We start from the raw sequence: 20,767 nt of genomic DNA on the forward strand, positions 1-20,767 counted from the left end.
CCAAGATATTTGTATGTGAAAGACACAGAAAAAGGCAGGAAAAAAAGAGAAACAGAAAAAAAAGAAAAAAAACAGGAGAAAAAAGAGAAAGAGAAAGGAGAGGTAAGAGAAGCCACACAGATGAATGAATGAACAAAAAAATTAAGTGTTTACTATGTGCCAGGCACTCACTGAGAGGATACAAACAAGAAAGGTAGTTAGCCTCATCCTCAAGAAGCTCAGTCTCTAAAACAGAGAGAAAGTTTGGGAGGGTGAACTGAGCCATAGTGGAACAGAATATGATCTATCCAATAGTAATGGCAGCCTTGATTTGCTTAAGGATCTTAAGAGAGGAGAGATAAAGAAAACTGAATATCAAAGTATATGTACTTTCAACTAGAATTATGAAGAACAAGAATTATATTTATAACCTATCTATATATTTTTGATACATCAAGATTTTAGTGAGAAATTATATCTCTAAATTATGCAAACTTAGTGCATGTTAACAGAAATATTGAATAACATACATATATATTATAATTTTGTTTGCAATTTTACCTCTTGTAGATTCTGTATAGGCTATAAACATGACAATTCCTTTTAAATTATATTATCAGAAAGCTGCTATTCATATATATAAAACCCTGAAATTAAAATTTTGCCACTATTTTACATATTTTTATAGAAGAAAAAATTCTTTGCTGCCAAAATAGCTATGGGAAATCTAGATGACCAAGGCTCTTGTCAAGCAGAAATAATTATTAGCTGTCACTTGACATATTTGTATCTTGTATACAGAGCCTTAATAATAATCATTAACAATGATCCTTGCAGGGTAGAAAAATTATGAATTATGAAATACTATTAAAATATAAGGAATACTGCATTATACATGAATATTTCAGTCATTAGTATATTTCATAGTTTTCTAATTCCTTAAAACTTGGTAACCCACATACCTGATTAAAACCAACCATGCTATCTGAATAATAGAGCTTAACATAGTTATGCTGAAATACAATTACCAATTTTTTTAAGCGTATAGAGCCCAGATTAAGAACTCTTCTAATAATTGGTTTCCTTGGTAATCTTATATTTTCACTTACAAATATTATTCTGGAATGGGGTTCCATAGAGTTAACAGATTGCCAAAGGGGCTATGATACAAAAAAAAAAAGATAAGAATCCCTTCTTTATAATTACTAATTTTCTTACCTCCATCAAGACTTCTTGAGACCCGTTTGCTGGATGTACGCTCAAAATATGGAGCTGGTCTGTCTATAAGGTTGCTTGCCTGTCGGGTCTGGGCTTGAGTACGGCCACTATATCGGAACTTAGACCCCAAAGTGAGGAACTTAGCCTTTGGTGGCTGTTCAGGTGACACAAGCCTAGGACAAAAATAAAATAAAATTAGAATTTATAGCTAGGGTTCAGAAAAATAAAACCTAATTTTTAAGCCTTAACTTCTCTGCTTAGCATCTAACTTTTCAACCAGAGTATGGTCACTCAGTTTTGAAAACTGAAGACTATTACTCTCAAATAATATCATGTGCTCTAAAGGAGACTTGTAAATAAAAACCAAACCTTTCCAGTGCTCCCATCCTATATTTCCCTCATATAGAAATAAAACGATAAAGAAGATAAATATTTACTAAAAGTCTACCATTCTTTGCTTTTATTTCCTCCAAAAATTTTCTCTTGTGTAAGCAATAAGCATCTTCTTTCACATTATGACAAACATGGAAATATGCATTACATGATAACATGTACTACCCATATCATATTATTACCTGCCATCTTGGGGACGGGAGGGAGGCAGAAAACATAATTTGCAAAATATCAGTTCCTGAAAATTTTATCAACATGTAATCTGGAATTATATAGATATAGATATAGATATAGATATAGATATAGATATAGATATAGATATAGATATAGATATAGATGTAGATGTAGATGTAGATGTAGATGTAGATGTAGATGTAGATAGATATAGATATATAGTCTACTATGTGCCAGGCACTGTGCTAAAATAGAATAATATTTAGTTAAAATATTATCCTATTTGATCCGAATAGCCCTGTGTCATCCTCATTTTACAGTGGCGGAAACAGAGATGCACTGTTACTAAGTGTCTGAAGCCACATTTCAATTTAGATCTATTTTAAAATAATTTTTTAAACCCTTACCCTCTGTCTTAAAATCAATACTAAGTATTGGCTCAAGACAGAACTGTAAGGGCTAGGCATTGAGGGTCACACAACTATAAAGTATCTGAGGCCAGATTTGAATCCAAGATATCCCATCTCCAGGCCTGGGTAATCTAACCACCAAGTTACCCAGTTGTTCCACAATTTAGATCTTTTCTTGATTCCAAGTCCAATACTCTTATCCATTGTGCCCCCTAATTGCTTGTAACATAATGAACAAAAATCAACATTCTTTCCTATGTCTGAATCAAGGAGACAGTCACAGTGGTCTTATATGCCTATTGGTTCTATATGCTAAAGGGCCCTAATCCTAATCATCAAGTAATTTGTTTTTAGTTTATATTCATGAAATGAGGAACTATTTCTCCTACAAAAAGGCCAGCCAACTCATTGGAACTATTCCATCGAATAATTCTTTCCCATGAAAAAAAAGAATGGAATGAAAGACCAGCACAGATGACTAACATGTTTGCTTGCCAGAATGATTCTATCACTTAAGTCCTAGGTTCACAGAATAAATGATAAATAAAGTCAGCAACACAGAATATGAAACATGGTGGCAGACTGTTGCAATTTTAAATGGGGAAGGAAAAAAAGAACACCTTTTGGGTTACTAATAGATAAGGATCGTGAACCATCAGGAATACTAGAATATGAATTCAAAGATAACCTCTTTTATTATGATAGCATGGTCTGGTGGTTGTAGCATAGGATGCAGACTCAGGAATGTTTGGGTTCAAATCCCATCTGACCCTAACAGTGTGACCTTAGGGTATACTTCTCAAACCTTAAAGCATTATTAAAGGCCAATTACTATGATCTGGTCAAGAAACAGGCCAAATAATAGATTTAATTTTATGAAAATCAAAATTTGTCTCCAATCAATTCTTGAATTTCTCAACCAACTAATGTGGGGGTCTTAGCCAGTCGTTCTATACAATGTGAGGAATGTTGTAAGTCATTTTTCTATATTTGTTAACAACCATTAACGTGCTGATGGTACTTTACAGTTATAAAACAATTTGCTTACATTATCTCATTTGATCTTTACAATAATCTGTGGGCAGGTGTTTCCATTTCCATTTTGGTGATGAGAAAACTGATGCTTAGAAAAAACAAAAGGATTTGCAGAAAGCCACCCTACTACTTAGAACTAGTGCTCTACTAGGATTCTAGCTCCATTTCTGCTTTAATTTTAGAAATCTCTCAGTGCCTCTTCATCAATGATGAGAAAGTGCCTCCAGGCAATGGAAGATGGAGCATGCCAATGTGCCAAGCAATCCCTGGCAGCCCTCCACATGCTTAGTGTTCTCATCTATCCAATGCCAAAAAGCCTCTAGAATAGCAAAATATCAAAATCGAGTCAGTTATTAACACAAACTGATTTACATTTTTGAATTTCTGGCTCTAAGTCTGCTAACCCAGGAATGACTGCTAAATTATAAAATTAGGTCTCTAATTTTATAATAGTAATAGCTTTTATGTAACATTTTATGTAGCATTTTATAAATTTATATAAAGCACAGAAAATGTTATCTCATTTACTTACACTCAAGGAAAAGCAGCAATATGGATGAATATGTAAAAATCAGTTAGGCTTATGACAACAGATCCCATGGTTGAAAGCCTGAGACAACTGAGAGGCTTATGCTATGGGGATTGTCCCAGAGAGACAGTCAGTATATTATATGTGGCAGTTTCCCATTCTGAATGAAACTGGTTATGCTATATAAAAGTCAGTCATTTCTTCACATTGGCATGCAAAAATTTATATTAACCAATTTTCAATTGTCTTAGTCAATATAACGTGGTACATGCTTAGTTTTATTCATGAAAATTTTATTTTGATAATATTTATACCATCACAGAATTATTTTAAGGAAAAATAGCATATCAACACTATTGTACTAGAAGTGTAATTTATTAGTGTATTAGTTTTAACATAAAGGACCAAATATCTATACACACACACTTCAAAGAACAGGATGCACTATGATGATCCAAAAAAGAAATCTCTATATTCATTAGAGCCAAAAAGTGCAGTAAACATATTAATTCCATTGATTTGACTGAAAGCTTATGCAAAAAAAAGATATATATTGAAGGACTAGATGTTAATCTTCCTCCTCTATTATAGGATGAAGTTTTTAAAAAAGACTGAAAAACTCATGTTTCAAAAGAAAAAAAAATGAGGAAAAGTAACTACTTGGATTTTTCTCCCACACTGATAATTAGTTCCTTGGGGGAAGAAAGGGTCCTGCTTTTCCCCTTTTGTATAGCTTTCCTGCAGATTTACGACAAGGGTATTGAGAACAAATGATAACTTAGGGAAAGCCTAGGTGTTCCAGCATCATTCATAAATGTCAAGAGGACTAGTGAAAGGCCCCTGATGGGAAATTTCACAAACAAGAAGTGAACAGGCTGAGAAGGCCTTGCTTCCATTTTCACCTTTCCTCATCTCACATCTGCCATCTTCAGGCACGTGCCAAGGCCTGGCTCAATGCTGCTGCCAGGACTTCCCCGGCCAGCCACCCTTTCAGCTCATGCGGCTTTTATACAGCTTCCCCTGGCGAGTGAAGGCCCTCCCTCAGCACTACAACTAGGCCAGCCCTTCTCATGGAGGCTCCAGAGCGGCTCTGTCCAGAGCACTGAGACATGCTCCTTCCTTCCTGTGGGCTCACCGTCCCTCTCTGCCCCAGTGTCTGCCCTTATACCAGGGGCTTTAATGGGCATAGTGCCCCCCAACAGCCTCACTTCTGGCGCCTCGATCTCTCCATCCCACGGCCTGTTCTTCTACTGTGTTGGGACCACACGTAGCAGAGGTCACGCCTCGGATCATGCCACTGGACAGGGATGTGTGCTGCCCTGCTCAGGAGCTCCACGCCTTCCTCTGGTCGTGATCTCTTCCTTCCTCTTCCCCCTGCCTCTCCTCCTCATCACCACTGCCGGCCCCTGGACACTCGGGTTCTTTCCTAGGCCACATGGCCTGCCCTGGCTCCCCTCTCCTGTCCCCACCTCAGACCACTGCCTAAGCTCTACCCGCCGCCTCCGGCCCTTCGTTCATTGGGGATCTTGGCCAGGCTTACTCCCACTGTCCACCGCCTTTCCTCCTACTTAGATGCTACTGGACAAAGCTGGAGAAAAGCATGAAACGATGGTGACCGGGCCCACAAAAATATATGTTCAATGATATCAACAGGGGCCCGTCTGCGGTGAGGCAATGCTTTACGCCTCCTGACTGATTCATCGTCCTCTTGTCGCCACAACTTTCCCAAACGTTCTCCATCTCCCCCCCAACCCCCCCCCCCAGGCTCCCCTTCTTCTCACTCTATAAAGCTGAGAATCTAGACTTAATTTTACCAAAAAAGCTGATGCCCCATGCCAAGTTTCCTTTTGTTCTCCTCATCTCCTCCCATTCAGATGAACCACCTGTCTCTATTGTCTCCTTCACTCGTGTCTGCCACAGACCCCCCACCAAGCACAAGGGATCCCATCCCATCTGATCCTCTTTAGTATCATCCCTATTTTTCTCATTAATATTTCTCAAAAATAAAATAATAATAAAATAAATAAATATAAATAAATATAAAATATATAATAAAATAAAAATAAAAATAAAATAAAAAAATAATTTATCTCTATTCTTTCTCTCACTGCTTCTGATGGGTCAAGAAGGATGAGGATGGAGAGAGGCCATGTTGGTGGGTTTATATTTCTCAAGAATACAGCCTCAGATGAAGGAGAAAGATAAGAATCATAGATAGGGATGAGGGTGGATTAGGTGAGGGCTTTGGGGGCATGGAGGAAACCCTGGGCTTCAAGACTTCAAGTCTTCAAGACTCAGCTCAAATCCTACATTGTGCAAGAGGTCTTGCTCAGGCCCAGTCTCTCTGCTCCCTAACCGTTACAGCCTTCCCTCGGAGACTGCCTCCAGTTTACCCTTTGTAATAAGTAAATGTTGGCCTAAGAATGTGAACTTTTGTTTTTTCCCTTTCTTTTTATCCTCAACATTCTCTCTTTCAAGAGGCAAGTGATTCTGAGTCGTTTTTGTCCCACTTAATACCAGAATCCTACCATAATTAAGCATAATCATATGATGCTTTAAATAGGAAAAATGATCATACAAAAGAAAACAAAGAAACCCTTTTAATTTTAGAAAGAGGCAATACAATACAACCTGCACAGGTCAGGACACACAATTAGGTATAAATTGGAATCAAAAGGAATATGAGAATGAGGAGCATCCTACATAATTGACAATGACACTTTCATGTAATTTCTTTACATTGGTCAGGGCGCTATTGGTTTTCTTTTCAAAGCTTGGTACAATAATTCTGCCTAGGTGGATTTTATAAAAAGCATTTTGTCAACATGACAGATCTATTCTCAGGCCTAATCATATATAGAAAAGTCTTAGGTTTTGCATGTGAGTACTTTAATGAGGTTGTGAGTCACCATCATGTACAAAGAAAACACAAAAAAAATATGTCTTCTGGACAACTGAATGAAGAGTCTTTCAAATGGGAATGAAAAGCTCACTGAGGCTTCCTGTTTCAATAGACTGCACGAACTTCCAGAATGGGACTGGTACATATCACTAGAATTTTCTAATGACATAGCAAGTCAGTCAGTCCCAGGGTAATTGTGTCTCAACAAGTATTTTCTTGTATCCAGAGACCTTCAGATCAATAGGCAGACAGATCAACACCAGACTAAAGCAAGTGAACAGAACACAGAAATCGACCAGCTGCTTTTCTAATGAAAAGGTGCTACACTGAATAAATACAAACATATATGTACCTGAACTATTCCCTAAAAACACAGAAAGAGCAGGAACCAAAGTAATTTTGATAATATTTATCCATTGTGGATTAAAAATATTTGTTTTCTTCAGATAGAACATCTTTCACTGACTACTCTGTTATACATTGCAATAAAATACATCTATCAATCAGAAAATTACTCTAAGATATAATATGTATTTATTTAAAACCCTTACCAATATTGTGTATTGGCTCTAAGGCAGAAGAGCAGTAAGAGTTAGGCAATGGGGGTTAAGTGACTTGCCTAGAATCACATAGCTAGCTAGGCATCTGAGGCCAGATTTGAACCCAGGAACTCCTGTCTCCAGGCCTGACTCTCAATCCACTAAGCTACCTAGCTGCCCCCTAATATATTACATTTAAATAAAATTACCAAACTTCATATAGACTAAAAAGTTTCCTTGAACAAGACCAAAGGAATAAGACATTAAAAAGGAAATCTACTTGAACATATTTAATCTCTTTAGTTGTATATTGGCTTAAGTCTTTAGCAACACAGAGGTTACTAAAGATTCTAAAGAAAAAGAAATAAAAGGAATTTCAAAAGCCCTATTATAGATTAACATTCATAGTCACAATAAATTAGCATCAGTGATACCATTTAAATGCTTTTATGTATGAAACTGACTAAAGTCTTATTACTCTAAGATAGTTTATTATCAGAATGCAAAAATTTCATGATATTTCAATTTTGTATAGTCCAAAAGAATTTTGAGAAAGCATCCCTCCAGTAAGAAAAAGTATATATATGATGAGAAAATGGCATTGTATTTTGTCTGATCTGATATCAATGTTAAAATCTACTTTTTTTAACTGCCTTCAAATGTAAAAAAATTACTATCATTTTTTAAAGATACCCCTAGCTTTTAAGAAAAAGTACTTCATTAAAAAAAACCCTTATTAACTTTAAAGAAAACAGAAATGTCTATTAGTTATAGAAAATCCAATTAAATTTTTTAAAATTCAAATAAAAGATTTTTTTCAAATTTTTGGAATATTAAATTGATATTTTAAAATAAACTCCAAAATAGGTTTTGTGAAAAGGATGAGAGAAGGGGGGAATATAAGAAATCTATCATTTTTATTCCTGCACTGTAGTGGCCATGATAAAGATATCTAAGATTCTGTATCATCTACTAAAGGCAGAACAAACTTGCCTCAGAAATAACTATAAAAGAATTAGATTTGATGACTTTTGACAGGAAATCCTGAGGCTTGAATAAAATGGTATTGCATGGCAGTAGCACATGTCATTATTATCAGAGTCATTGCTTAGTTTCTTTATGGCTAGCAAGAGGAAGACTCTTGGATTTCAGGATATTCATTCAACAAAACATAGTAAAGCCAACTATTCAATCATACTAAGGGCTGATTTACATCAAAAATACTGCAAATTCTAGCTTACATTCAACTAAACAGAGAGGGTTGAATACACAAACAGTTAAGAAAGATTAAGCTAACTCATGTCTTCTTTCCTGATACAGTAATTCTATCAATTTTATCTCCTAAAATTACCTGTAGAAAGTATGATGCTCCACACACACTTTCCATAACCTTTTAGCAGCCCGGTGGTTTGGCAGTTTGAACCCAATGGTGCTCTCAAACTGTTCCAGCTAGAACGAATCCACAAAATAAATTAGAATATTTCTTTTAAAAGTTCATCACTGACCAGTACTACCAGGGCTTCTAGGGTTCTCTCAGGGGTGATTCTCCTTTCTAGAGAAAGGAAAATGCTGGTTCCCACATATTTAGTAACTCTGCACCAGATGGATGTCTCAAGCACTGTAAAATTAATAACAGAATTTTCTAACTTCATAGATATATTAAAAACTTATTCAAATAAGTTTATTATAGGTTCAGTGCCTCCTGATATTATGAATCCTTTCACATAATTTTAATGCTGTTTTCCTATTGATTTCTTTTTTTTTTGCTTACAAGAATGAATTTGGAGAAAGGATAATATAGGACAAGGCCATTGTAGGGAAATGACCAACTATTCGTTTAAATTATCATAAGAAGTCAATTTAAGCATAAAGAACTTGTTTACTGTAAAAGCAATTAAAACTGAGAAATACTGAGTTAACTGATTAAAGAGACTATGGAAAATAGACTTCACACTGTTTACCTCTGCTGGTCTGACTTTAATGTAGAAGTTACTGCGCTTGTAGGAGATTTTCAGGATTTTAGGCCAGGCAAATCGATTAATTCTCAGTCTGTCCTTATAAATAAGCAGCCCATTAGCACATACACCCAGCTTGATGTCCACACCTTCCGAGTCCTATCAAACACAAAGTATTAAATACTGGTTAATAACAAAAATAATAATAATAGCCAGTTATTGATATAGTGCTTTATGGTTGGCAGAATGTTATCTCCTTTAGATATATGATCATTTGGTTAACTAGCTCCTTTAAAGCCAAGAACAGTGTTGGGTTGTTTTGGGGTTTTTTTTTTTTTGTAACTCTTACCTTCCATCTTGGAATCAATACTGTGTATTGGTTCCAAGGCAGAAGAGTGGTAAGGGCTAGGCAATGGAGGTTTAAATGACTTGCCCAGGGTCACACAACTAGAAAGTGTCAGAGGCCAAATTTGAACCCAGGACCTTCCATCTCTAGACTTGGCTCTCAATCCACTGAGCCATCCAGCTGCCCCCAGGAATGCTGATTTTATATAGGTTTCACTTATATAAATAATAGCAACAGCAGAAAAATAGATGGAGACAATAGAAAGGACGGCATATCATAGAATCTATCCATTTTCAAGGGTGATATTTTATTTTTCAAAGGGCTGTTGCAATATAATCTCAGATCTCAGTACTTTTCAAGAGGCATATGGTGAATCATTGAACTCCTTTGGAAGGGTTAAGAGGGCAAGAATGGGACAGGGGGAGGGGTGGGGTACGAGGAATAGAGTTAGGTTTTCTACAGAGAAAGGGTAAGAAGATAAAATGTGTGTTTTGTTGGAATACATACAAATCTACAGTGGCAGGGTGACAAAAAGGATGTTTGGCAACCCTGACTGAATTCAGTCATTTTTGTGGAGGGTTTTTGGTGTCTTTTTTTAAACCATCAATAAATCATTTTGGCTGACAGGTATGGAATGACCTCAGGATTACATTCTGCAAAAACAATCATTCATTCCAAATGTCCCTTCAAGGCAAGCTGAGAGTTGCAATTTCCCCTAGTGTAATGGAATCCCCAAATCATTCCACGCAGGTCACCCGTAATACAGTGCTGACATCTACTTGTCATTATAACATTCCTTTGGCTGGCACATTTTAAAGGATCAAAAACTATTCTTGAGTTCACTAATATTGGCTTTCCTCTAAGGCTTTTGTTTGGGAAAAGGCAAGCTGAAATAACTGGAAGCCTAAAGATGTAAAGGAACCAAATAAGCTGAGACAAAAATGAGCAATATGGCACGAGTAGCCCACTGACTGTTCCAGGGCTGTATGAGATACAATATGTACAATCCTGTAAATACATCATCCATTAATACTTTCCTAAAGCAATGGAAGATTTAAATTTCATTAGAAAAACATACACTGAAGCAAATTACCCAGAGACATTACATACTTAAAATCAATTAATGACATAATATATGGATACATGTTCTTGTTCCTTACAACATAAAGGCAAAATGAATTGAATCACAAAACTATCACTAGTCTCAATTTTCATCCAATAAATTAAAGTTAATATTTCAACCTGGTCTTAAAAAAATATCTTGTGTTTATTTTAAAAATAAATGTAAGGGTATAGAATTACATGACTATTGCCTGCCAAATGTTTTCCCTTTAATTATACTTTTATAATACATATGTATACTTATAAATGTATTTCACAATCCATTCATGAAGCTTTGGGGGGGTGAGAGGATTTAACCCATATGGCATAGTTTCATCAAGAAGTTCTAAAAATACTAGGAGCAAGGATTAAAGAGAAAACTGTACAAAGCTACTTGGTCCCAAACCAACTGATTTTCAGGCTGTCAAAAATGGCTTGCTAGGACCACAGAAGCAAGAGGTTATCTATGCAAATATTAAGTTCTTACTCATCAATAAAAGTCTACTTCTATGAATCCTTAACTGAGTTTCCTTCAAAATCCTCCTGACATCCACCCCCATTACCAAGGGAAACTCTTTGTTCTGCAACTCTCTAAAGTATTTGTCAAATAAGTTTGTGTTTGGTAGATCACAAGTTCCATAATAGTGAAAACTATTATCTTATCTAAACTATGCATTTCCTCCTAATGTTCTCTGTACATTATATTGTTACTGTATTTTATCATGTTATATTCATTGTGTAATACCATATTTTAACATATTGTGCTTAAATATAGTTAAATTAATTTGAATGAAGAGAAAAATGTGGTCTCATAAATAAGAAAGTTATTCTTATGTGAAGGTCCATATTAAATCATTTTCATTCTAGTTCAGTTCTAGTTCAGTTTAATGAAGCTGTTCAAAGCAAGCTGAATTGACTTCTGGTAAACATTCATTATGTCTACCAATTCCTTGTGGTCTTAAAAATGCTACTATTCTATATTGATGTGACTTTGGTTGGCAAGAACTGTTAACAGAAAAGGGAGTAGAAAAACAACTTAATAGCAGGCCCTCCAAAGCAGGCATGCTAATAGTCAATTCAAGAAATCTTTCTTAAATACCCTAAATATACTCTTTCCAATTTCTACAAAATAAGCTGCCCTAGCACTCATTTCATAGTATTCTTCACAAAAATTTCCAGATGAACGTAGGGGAGATGGTCTGCTACAAGGTAAGGAAATTAAATTAGCAATCAGGGTTTTTGGATGGGTTTTCCATCCTTTATGTTTCTCCTTATTTAAATGTCTTCTTGTCTATATTTAGAGATACATCTCTTATTTATTGAAAAAAAAAACAGAAAATAAAAAAACTCCATTAAAGAGAAAAGGTTCTTCCATAGAATTGTGGTTTTAGAATTGGAAAGCACTTTCGATGTCTCTCTAATTGAGGAAAATTCAGGTCCAGAGAGATCATATAACTACTAAAAGTGGTAGAGGAAAGAATCAAACCATGATCACCTGATTCTAAATTTATTCCTCTTTCCATATCACCATGATGCTAATTCACAATATGCAGAGGGCTCTTTTAGAGGCACTTACTGATGACTATTTATACTTTGACTTCTTATCTAATCATCAAGTAAAGGTAAGGACTAGAGAAATAGCAAGGGCAGACAGAAATAGGCCAGGATAATAATTCAGGAACTGGGATCAAAGGAACTTACCCCCCCCCCAAAAAAAAAACCCAGAACAAATGAATCTGGAGGACAGGGTTAAAGAAGAAACAATGGGGGATAGTAGTGCTAAAAGTATTATATTTTTATGAGGTTCATTAAAGATTAAAAAATAAAGAAAATACAAAATAAGAAAGCATGTGGCTAGGAGGGTCGAAAGGCCCATTCAATTTCACTTACTACATCTTGGGGGACTCATGTCCCTAGAAGCGGAAGCCGAGAGATCCAAAGTAGGCAGAGAGTCAGCTTAAACACAATTTCTGTTCTCAGCCCAGGTGGGAATTCAGGTGGGATTATAGTGAATTCTGGGAGCTACCAAGGACTTCTGGGAATTGAAGTCCAGGGTTCAAATCTCCATTTTTACAGTAGGAATAGAAGAAAAGGATGATTTAGAATGGAAAAAGATGATAGAACAAGGGAGAATAAAGAGGGAAATGATCTGATCTCTTTAAATACTATGGTCACTCAAAAAATACCCAGGCTCACAAATAGTTTTTTCTTTTTTTTTCCTTCCATTAAAAAACAAAAGCAAAAAAAAAAAACACACTTAAATGAATTAAAACAGCACTGTGCCTGGGAAGTATTAAGCACTATCTAAATGTTTACTCCCTTCTCTGCACCCAAATTCTCTAAGGTTGCTTAGATTATTTTAAAGTTCAGATTCTTCATGTCTTCAAATAAAAGCCTGAGGAATGTGGTGCTAGGTTATATGTTACTGAAAACAGTTTGTCAAATAGATTTTATATGGCAAAGATGACAGATGGATGGTGTTGTAGAAGGATAGATAATCTAGGGCACTGTTGGTGGAACTATGAAGTAGTACAACCATTAAGGAAAACAATCTGTGACTTATGTAAGAAAAATCATTAGTCTCCTTATGTTCTATAACCCAGAAATGCATATAAGTGGAGGGAAAGGGGAAGAAAGGAAGAGAAGGAAGGAGGGAGGGAGGGAGAGAAGAGAGGAAAGAGGACAGGAGGGACAGAAGAATCAGTTAGTTGGATATCCTGGTTATAGAGCATTTTGCCATTTAGAAATGATTAATATGAAGAATTCCAAGAAACATAGGACTTGCATGAACTGATACAAAGTCAAGTAAACAAAACCAAGAAACTAATATCACGCAATAAATATGATATAAATAAAAACAACATGAAAAAACAAACTAATTTCATTGATCAATTTTGGATTCAAGAGAACAGATTGATTAAACATCATGGTAAATACTTAGTGGAACACTTAGTGTACAAAATTTAGCTCCTGATATCAGAGACAATAACTGTATTTGGATGGTTTTGCTTAACTCTTTTTCTTTGATAAAAGAAATGAAAAATTGGAAGTTATATTCAAAAATTTCTTTTTTATCGTAATCATCAATAAAACTTTTAAAAACAGGTTTACAATACCTTGGCATGATGTAGATCTACACCATACATGGAAAGTCTCTTTGCATTTTCTAAAAATTGAGAATCAGCCTGTGCTGGAGATAAGCCCCTAGGAATCACAAGAAATAATACTATTTTACTGGTGGGGAAAAATGTGAACAAAATTCAAGATGAAAAAACACTTTTCAATTTTAAAGAAAAATAAGAAATATATAAATCACCTGTTTTCCCTAAACCTTAACTTCTTTTTCCTTAGTAAGACATACTAAATATAGTTTTGATTGTTTTGTTTTGTTATGCCCTAATTGCCTGAAGAAGTTGGGTTTTAGTACGATCTTAGGGAAAACTAAAACCTCATGAAGTCATCCAAATTCAACTACTGATTACTTTTTAAAGCTGAACCAGGTGAACAAATTCTCAATTCTTAATTTTATGAACAAATAAATTATTCGTTCATAAAAATAGTCATAGACATCCCTAAGGAAAATCACATTAATTTTTAAATTAGAGATAAATAAGTGAAAAGATAAATAAAAAACAAACAAGTAAATTATCTAAGATATGTTTTTAGTACTTAAATGTTCTTTTGAAGCTACTCTGAAAATCATGTGTAATATATATACTTAAAAACTCAGAAAAACATGAAGCCACTTTAGAAATGGTTATCATTATTATGGGTATATCCTAAGTGAAACTCAAGATTCAATATAACAAACAAAAGCAAGTGTCAATACAGATTATTCTCTGCTGCTGAAATGTGCTTTAAAAAATTTTTTTAAGTTCCAAACTTCTTAAACTCTTCTATATCTATCTAGGAGTAAAATAATCTTAAATCCAAAGCATTTTTTGTCCTTTAATGGACTTATAATAACACCTATATAGGCACTACCTCCAACACATTCTTTTCTTTTGAAATTCTTGTTAATGTACTCTTTTCAATAGATCCTCCCCAGAGATCATCCAAATCTGTTGGGAGCTTTCTTATGAGTCTTTTTTGTATTTTTTGGTGTTAATGCCAACAGTCAGAGGCTAGTCTATCCTGTTGTCCCTCACTCCAAGCACAGCCAACCTCTTTTTCCAATGATCGGTCATGTCCTCATTCCATATTTTAGGAGAATTAGTTTTGGAAATACATACTTATACTACTACTTATATTCAATATGTACCTCCCCGCTGCCCTGTCACCTGTAATTTTGATTCTTCTGAAACTGTGATGTTCTAAGACTCAGAAGCATTTGCATCACTACAGAAATATTTGCTTTAAAAGGTTTTCCTATCAGGTAGCAAACTTGGGATCACTGAACATGCTATGCAAATTTCCAACTGCAACTTAGCTAGACTTCCTCATCCTATTGAATGATCCATTTATATAGTGACTGTTTAATACATTTATATTGCTATTTCTGCATCCAGCTGCATGTCACAGTTAGGACAACAGCTCTTCTGAACCAATTTATTATTTAACACGTGGATTATTAGGACACATTTCTGAAGTTGTTATAGATCTCAAAGAGAAGGCACTATAACTTTCTGGGTGCGAGAGTATAATATATAGTACAATACTATCTCACCCAATGTATCTTGGGCCACATCTCTAGGCATTCTGATTTTTGTCTTGCCACTGGACTTTTATGACTAGGAGAAAGAGTGAGTCTGATGACTCCATGCAACTCTGCCTCACTTAAATGTAATTTACATGCAAGTCAAGACATCATGATGTCTTCTTCAAAAAATGAAGGACAAACAAAAACAATATCATCTGCAAGAACAGGATCATCTGCAGATCTCCACCATCTTCTATAATGACTCCATCTTCCATTTGGCCTATGTGATGGTCATTCTCCATGGCTGTGATAATACTTGGGTTAGAATTCATCTCCCTCAATCTTAGATGTTATTAAACTTAGATGTTATTAGATGTTTTTAATTAAAGACTTCTTAAATAGAGGTTGCATTTATCAGAGGCTTTATAAGATCTTAATGCATGAGAGACTTCTTACTGCTGCCTTAAGGTAAATCTATAAACTTAGTTTTAAAATAGTTTAGTAGCCATATTTCATTTGTTCCCTTTGTAGAGCTATATATTTTATTTTATGCATTTAAAAAGCCTTCAAAAGCTCCACTAGCCTGCCAGGGGAGATGAGTTTGGGGAAGGATGGTGACAGAAAAAAAGGTGAAGAACTTCTGCTTAAGTATACATATTTTACTCTGATTAAAACACATTTATTTTTCTTTTCAAAAATCAGAACAAAGTACACGTGATAGTTAAATATGTAACTGTAAAGAAATGATCTTCTGTAGAACTGAAATAATCTGCTTTTTTATCAAGAATCAGCACTACATATGTAGATCATCCTCAGATTTGGTAAAAAATGATTAAGTAGGCATATGGGTTCGAAGTTTTTGTTGTTTTCTCAATTGCCTTTTTTGTGAGGGAATAATTTCTCTTCAAATTAATCCTTTGTAAATGATGGTGATGGAGAAGGTAGAAGAACATTATGCTGTTCTTGCCTCTGTACATTATGAGCACAGAAAGAAGAGATGGAAGTGTGCCCAATAAAATGTAGTTTCTTGTTGACTTAGGACCTATGATGAAGTCAACATTTTGGCATGCCTCTCCAAGGAGAGCCAGTGAACCATCTTTCCCTTTAACTATAACTTTATTTTGTCTTCTGGTTTCATTGGTCACAAGAAAACCAATAAGATACGATTTAGTTTTTCTAAAAGAATGCCAATTTGCTAATCACTAGTCAAAGATCTTACATTTGGAGAATCTGTAAGTTAAGTAAATGTTTATTGTTTTCCAAAAAGCTTTATGATTCTCACTTAGTGTACCTTGAATCCCAACTTTCACTATTCTACCATCATTTGGGAAGTGAAAGGGTGCCCCAGAGTACTAAGGGCTACCATTTACTCTTGCCATTTCCAAAAGAATTTATCACTTAATGGTTGACCTACTGTAGAATCTCTGTATTTCACTGATCCTTGAACTAAGCCTATATTCAATTTTACTCATAAGGCTTTTAAAGCATAAGGGAAACTTTAGTTTCTGCCTGAGGTTACAATCTGCTAACAGCAGTATTCAAGAATCCAAAGTTACCACCATACCATGAAGAGGCACTGAGAGACCTTTTCCCAGGAATCTATTTCTAATCCCCCTTGGCCAAGACAAAAAATCATCATGTGTGTCTGTCTGTCTGTCTCCCTTATGTTTCATATACCATCTATTCCCACCCAAATTGAATGTTCATAATTTATACCTATTAATAAATAATTTAAAATAAAGTACTTAAACAATTCTGTTGAATAAGGATAGAGAACATGTGTAAATTAATACAAAAATAAAATGTAAAGGAAGGAAGTAGCTTTTTTTAAAAAATACAAACATTCATTAACATTGTTTCTCCATTCATTATGAGTGGTTATTCTAAGACAGTTGTAGAGTGGCTACCCTAAGATACAACATAAAAATTCTGTGAAAATATCCCATTTTTTCAATATTTAGATGTTAAGTTGATATGTAAGTAAAATTAGCCCTGACCATTTTCCCTTTCCATCACAAAAGTGGACAGACCTGTGAGTTTTGTGCAGCTCTATTACTTTCTCTTCCATCTCCTTAGTTTGATTGGGTGCAAACTGAAATTCACTGATGTAATCACTGTTGTGTTCCTCTGGGTCATAGTCACCAAGCTCAGCTTGCAGTGTATATGAACCAAGGAGAACATGAGTCACAAAAGAACAGGGTAGGCGGCCAGAAGCAATATCCTGTCGAAGCTGAAGGCACAGGAAATATCTATGTGGGGAAAAAAAATTTAATCACTTATTTTCACAGTAAGTACTTATCTTCACACATGATTATATTAAGGACAATGTTCACACCACAGTTGATATTTTAGGATAATAATTCAAATTTACAAAGCTTACATATCTAACCACAAGTCTTTTGCATACAGACTGTACAAATTACTTGTGCATTATATATGCAAAGAATTAACAGAATGCAAACTATAAGACTTGATTATCTAATGTAAATACTACATACATTCTATTTTTCCAATCATATGTAAAAAAATTTTAACATTAACTTTTTAAAACTTTTGAATTCCAAATTCTTTCCCTCCCTCCCTTTTCCCTCCTCCCTCCTTGAGAAGGCAAGCAATTTGATATAGATTATACATGTGCAATCATGCAAAACACTTCTTGAGAAGAAAAAAACAGACCAAAGCAAATAAGAAAAATAAAAATTTCTGCATTCATATTCCATCAATTCTTTCTTTGGAGATGGAAAGCAATTTTTTATCATAAATCCTTTTGGATTACCTTGTATCATTATATATATATATATATAAATATGCTGAGAGTAGCTAAGTCATTCACAGTTGATCATTGTATAGTATTGTTACTGTGAATTGGTGCTGTTCAAGCTCACTTCACTTTGCATCAGTTCATGTAAAGTCTTCCCAGACTTTTCTTGTTGATACTATGTTACATATGTGAAATATCCTTTGGGTATGGGCTTACCCACCATCATCTTTGGTTGTACCATATGAGCACTTAGTCCAGTCCCTAAAGACCTAGATTTTGATCCTGACTCAATTCCCTCTTGTTAAGAGAGGAAACACTTTACCAACACTGTCCCTCTGATTAGCACAGTTACACCTCCTACTCCCCTGGTCACAGTAAATTCAATAACATCTCTCAAGCAACAGCCCCTGCACTTTATTAACTCTTTCCATTCAATGCAATCTTCCCACTCCCCATTCCCTTTCCTCTTCAGTCTTCGGAAAAAGTCTTCTCTCCTCCCAAAAAAGATAAAAATCCTTGATCTGTTTTTTACCTTCTTCCCATTTCTTGTAATAACAGAAACTTCATTGTCTCTAAGACTTTCTCCAGTACTCACTGTTCTATAGTTCACATTCCTGGTATACTGTATAAAAGGAGAAGCTGGCATGTTCCTCCCTCACAAGCTCTTCTAGATTTTCCCCCAAGTTACCATCCCTGCACAACCCTGTCCTCTACATTATCCAATCCAAAACCTTGGGGCTGTGAATTATTGATCTCCACCAACTCCCTCCTTGAGAAAAGAACATCTGACTCAATTTCTCTTTCTTTAACCCAGTTTCTACCTTTTGTAATGAAAAACTTTACTAATATATATGTCAATGTATTAAATACCCTCAGACACCCAGGTCACCAATTCCACCACCTCAATGTTGCATAGCAAAACATATCTTCTTTGATTCAACACAATTAGCATTCATTAAATATCTTATAGGTAACAAAGAATTTGGTAGGAATTGGGAATAAAAGGCCCCCAAACAAAATAGACATTGCCCTCTAAGATAGTCCCAAAAGGGATAAAATATATACATTCCTAAGTAAATAGGACTTAAAGTAAAGTAAGAGAGAGCATCAGGAGCACTATTCTCTCATCCTAGGATGAGGCACCAGGAACAATCTTTGTGCAGGAGGTGATGCCTGAATTGTGCTTTGAAAGGAAGCTGGACATTCCAAGATGCACTCAGATGAAGTAAGAAGGAGAACATTCCCTATAAAAGCACCAAGGCAGGAAATGGGTTTTCAAGTATAAGAAACAGCTAGCTAGTGTGACTGCAAGAGAGAGTACATGAGGGGGGAATAAAATGAAATAAGAATGGAAAAATAGATAGCAGCAATACTGAAGAGGGCTTTAAATGCTTCAAAGAGGAGTTTCTATTTTATTCTATAGGTAATGGTAAGCTATTGAAGACATCTGGATAGAGCTATAGTAGGGTAAGGTTTATGATTTCTGGATGTCAACACAACACCTGTGAAAGCTGGACTGTCTAAAGGCCAGACACTGGAAACATAAAAGCTGAGAGGGCTTGCAGGGTTGAGTTTGTGTCAATGGAGAAAAGATGAAGTGAAAGTTATTGTGAAGGCACAATAGAGAAGATCTAGCACATGGCTCATATTGAAGTGAGGGAGAGGGTAAAAGATGATATCAGCCTTATAAATCTTAACTGAAAAGATGACTATGATCCAAAAGAAATAAAGAAATGTAGAAATGGGATATGTTTCAAAAGAGAATATGAGTTCCATCTTGGATATGGGCAAATCCAAGAAGTCTGCATTTCCACCCTGGTGGAAATGTCCAGCAAGCAATTCATAATAAGAATAATTCAGGAGAGACTGAATTCTGTCCTGTATCACCAATCAACAAACATTAAGCATCTACTCTTTGTCAAGAACTAAGAATACGAAATTTGCTTTATTACTGCTACCAGAATGAAAACAAATACCTCCTTTCTTCCTCTTCCTCAATTTTTTCAATTTTTCATAAACTTTTATTTCAGTTAAAGAGGTAGAACTCAAAATAATTGCAAGATATGTTTAGCAAATGAAAATGTCATTAATACAGTTTTATTAAAACATAAATTATATTTATGCTATGTATTACAGGTAGGCATTAACAAAAATAAAAAGTACACCTTGAAGAGAATCAAATTCTGAAATACTGTGGAATGTAAAAATGTCACAATAACATATACAAAATCAATGTAGTGGTCCAATGATCCTCAATATTCACATTGGATCAATAAATATTTTGAATGAAATAATATTTGTTTCAACTATTTATTTTTGTTATCCTAAGCTACTAATTCCTTTTCTCTGATTGATTCTACATATTTTCCATTCATTGCAAGATTTTTTCCCCCTCAACTAGAAATGATATTAGTGGACCTAACACTAAAGTTTGTTATTGCTATTTCAAGACCTTCAATCCTTTGCAATTTTCCTGTTCCTTTTTGTTTTCTAAGGATACCTTCACATTCATAATCATGGATCATCTCTGCAATTCTACATTTAGTCCATTATTTCCTTCTGTACAGTTTTCAGATGTATTCTTTCCCCTAATTTCTCACAACTCATTCATTCATCCATTCAATAAGCAATTATTAAACTGCTAAACCAATTAGATACCAAGGCACAGCTCCAGGTTGCATGCAAAGGAAAGGAAACTGAAGATGGAATGTTGCACCAAGCAGGCCAATCCAAACATTTGCCTGGGCCATAAAAATTTCACACAGATGAAATTACACCTCTTAAGA

At 35.0% G+C, this 20,767-nt stretch overlaps 1 protein-coding gene across 29 annotated transcripts in view; it reads right to left on the reverse strand.

The window, feature by feature from the left end:
* EPB41L2 (erythrocyte membrane protein band 4.1 like 2) overlaps window positions 1-20,767 on the reverse strand; it is a 273,323-nt gene that overhangs the window by 50,458 nt on the left and 202,098 nt on the right. For all 29 annotated transcript variants that reach the window (XM_056818770.1, XM_007484557.3, XM_056818777.1 and 26 more), the window contains 5 exons: window positions 17,251-17,469; window positions 13,698-13,785; window positions 9,141-9,293; window positions 8,531-8,628; window positions 1,198-1,370 (listed from right to left, as the gene is read on the reverse strand). In XM_056818770.1, the coding sequence (XP_056674748.1) occupies window positions 1,198-1,370; window positions 8,531-8,628; window positions 9,141-9,293; window positions 13,698-13,785; window positions 17,251-17,469 (731 nt within the window). The remainder of the gene's footprint in view (window positions 1-1,197; window positions 1,371-8,530; window positions 8,629-9,140; window positions 9,294-13,697; window positions 13,786-17,250; window positions 17,470-20,767) is intronic.

This window comes from Monodelphis domestica, chromosome 2 (assembly GCF_027887165.1).
Source record: "Monodelphis domestica isolate mMonDom1 chromosome 2, mMonDom1.pri, whole genome shotgun sequence".
NCBI classification, from domain to species: domain Eukaryota; kingdom Metazoa; phylum Chordata; class Mammalia; order Didelphimorphia; family Didelphidae; genus Monodelphis; species Monodelphis domestica.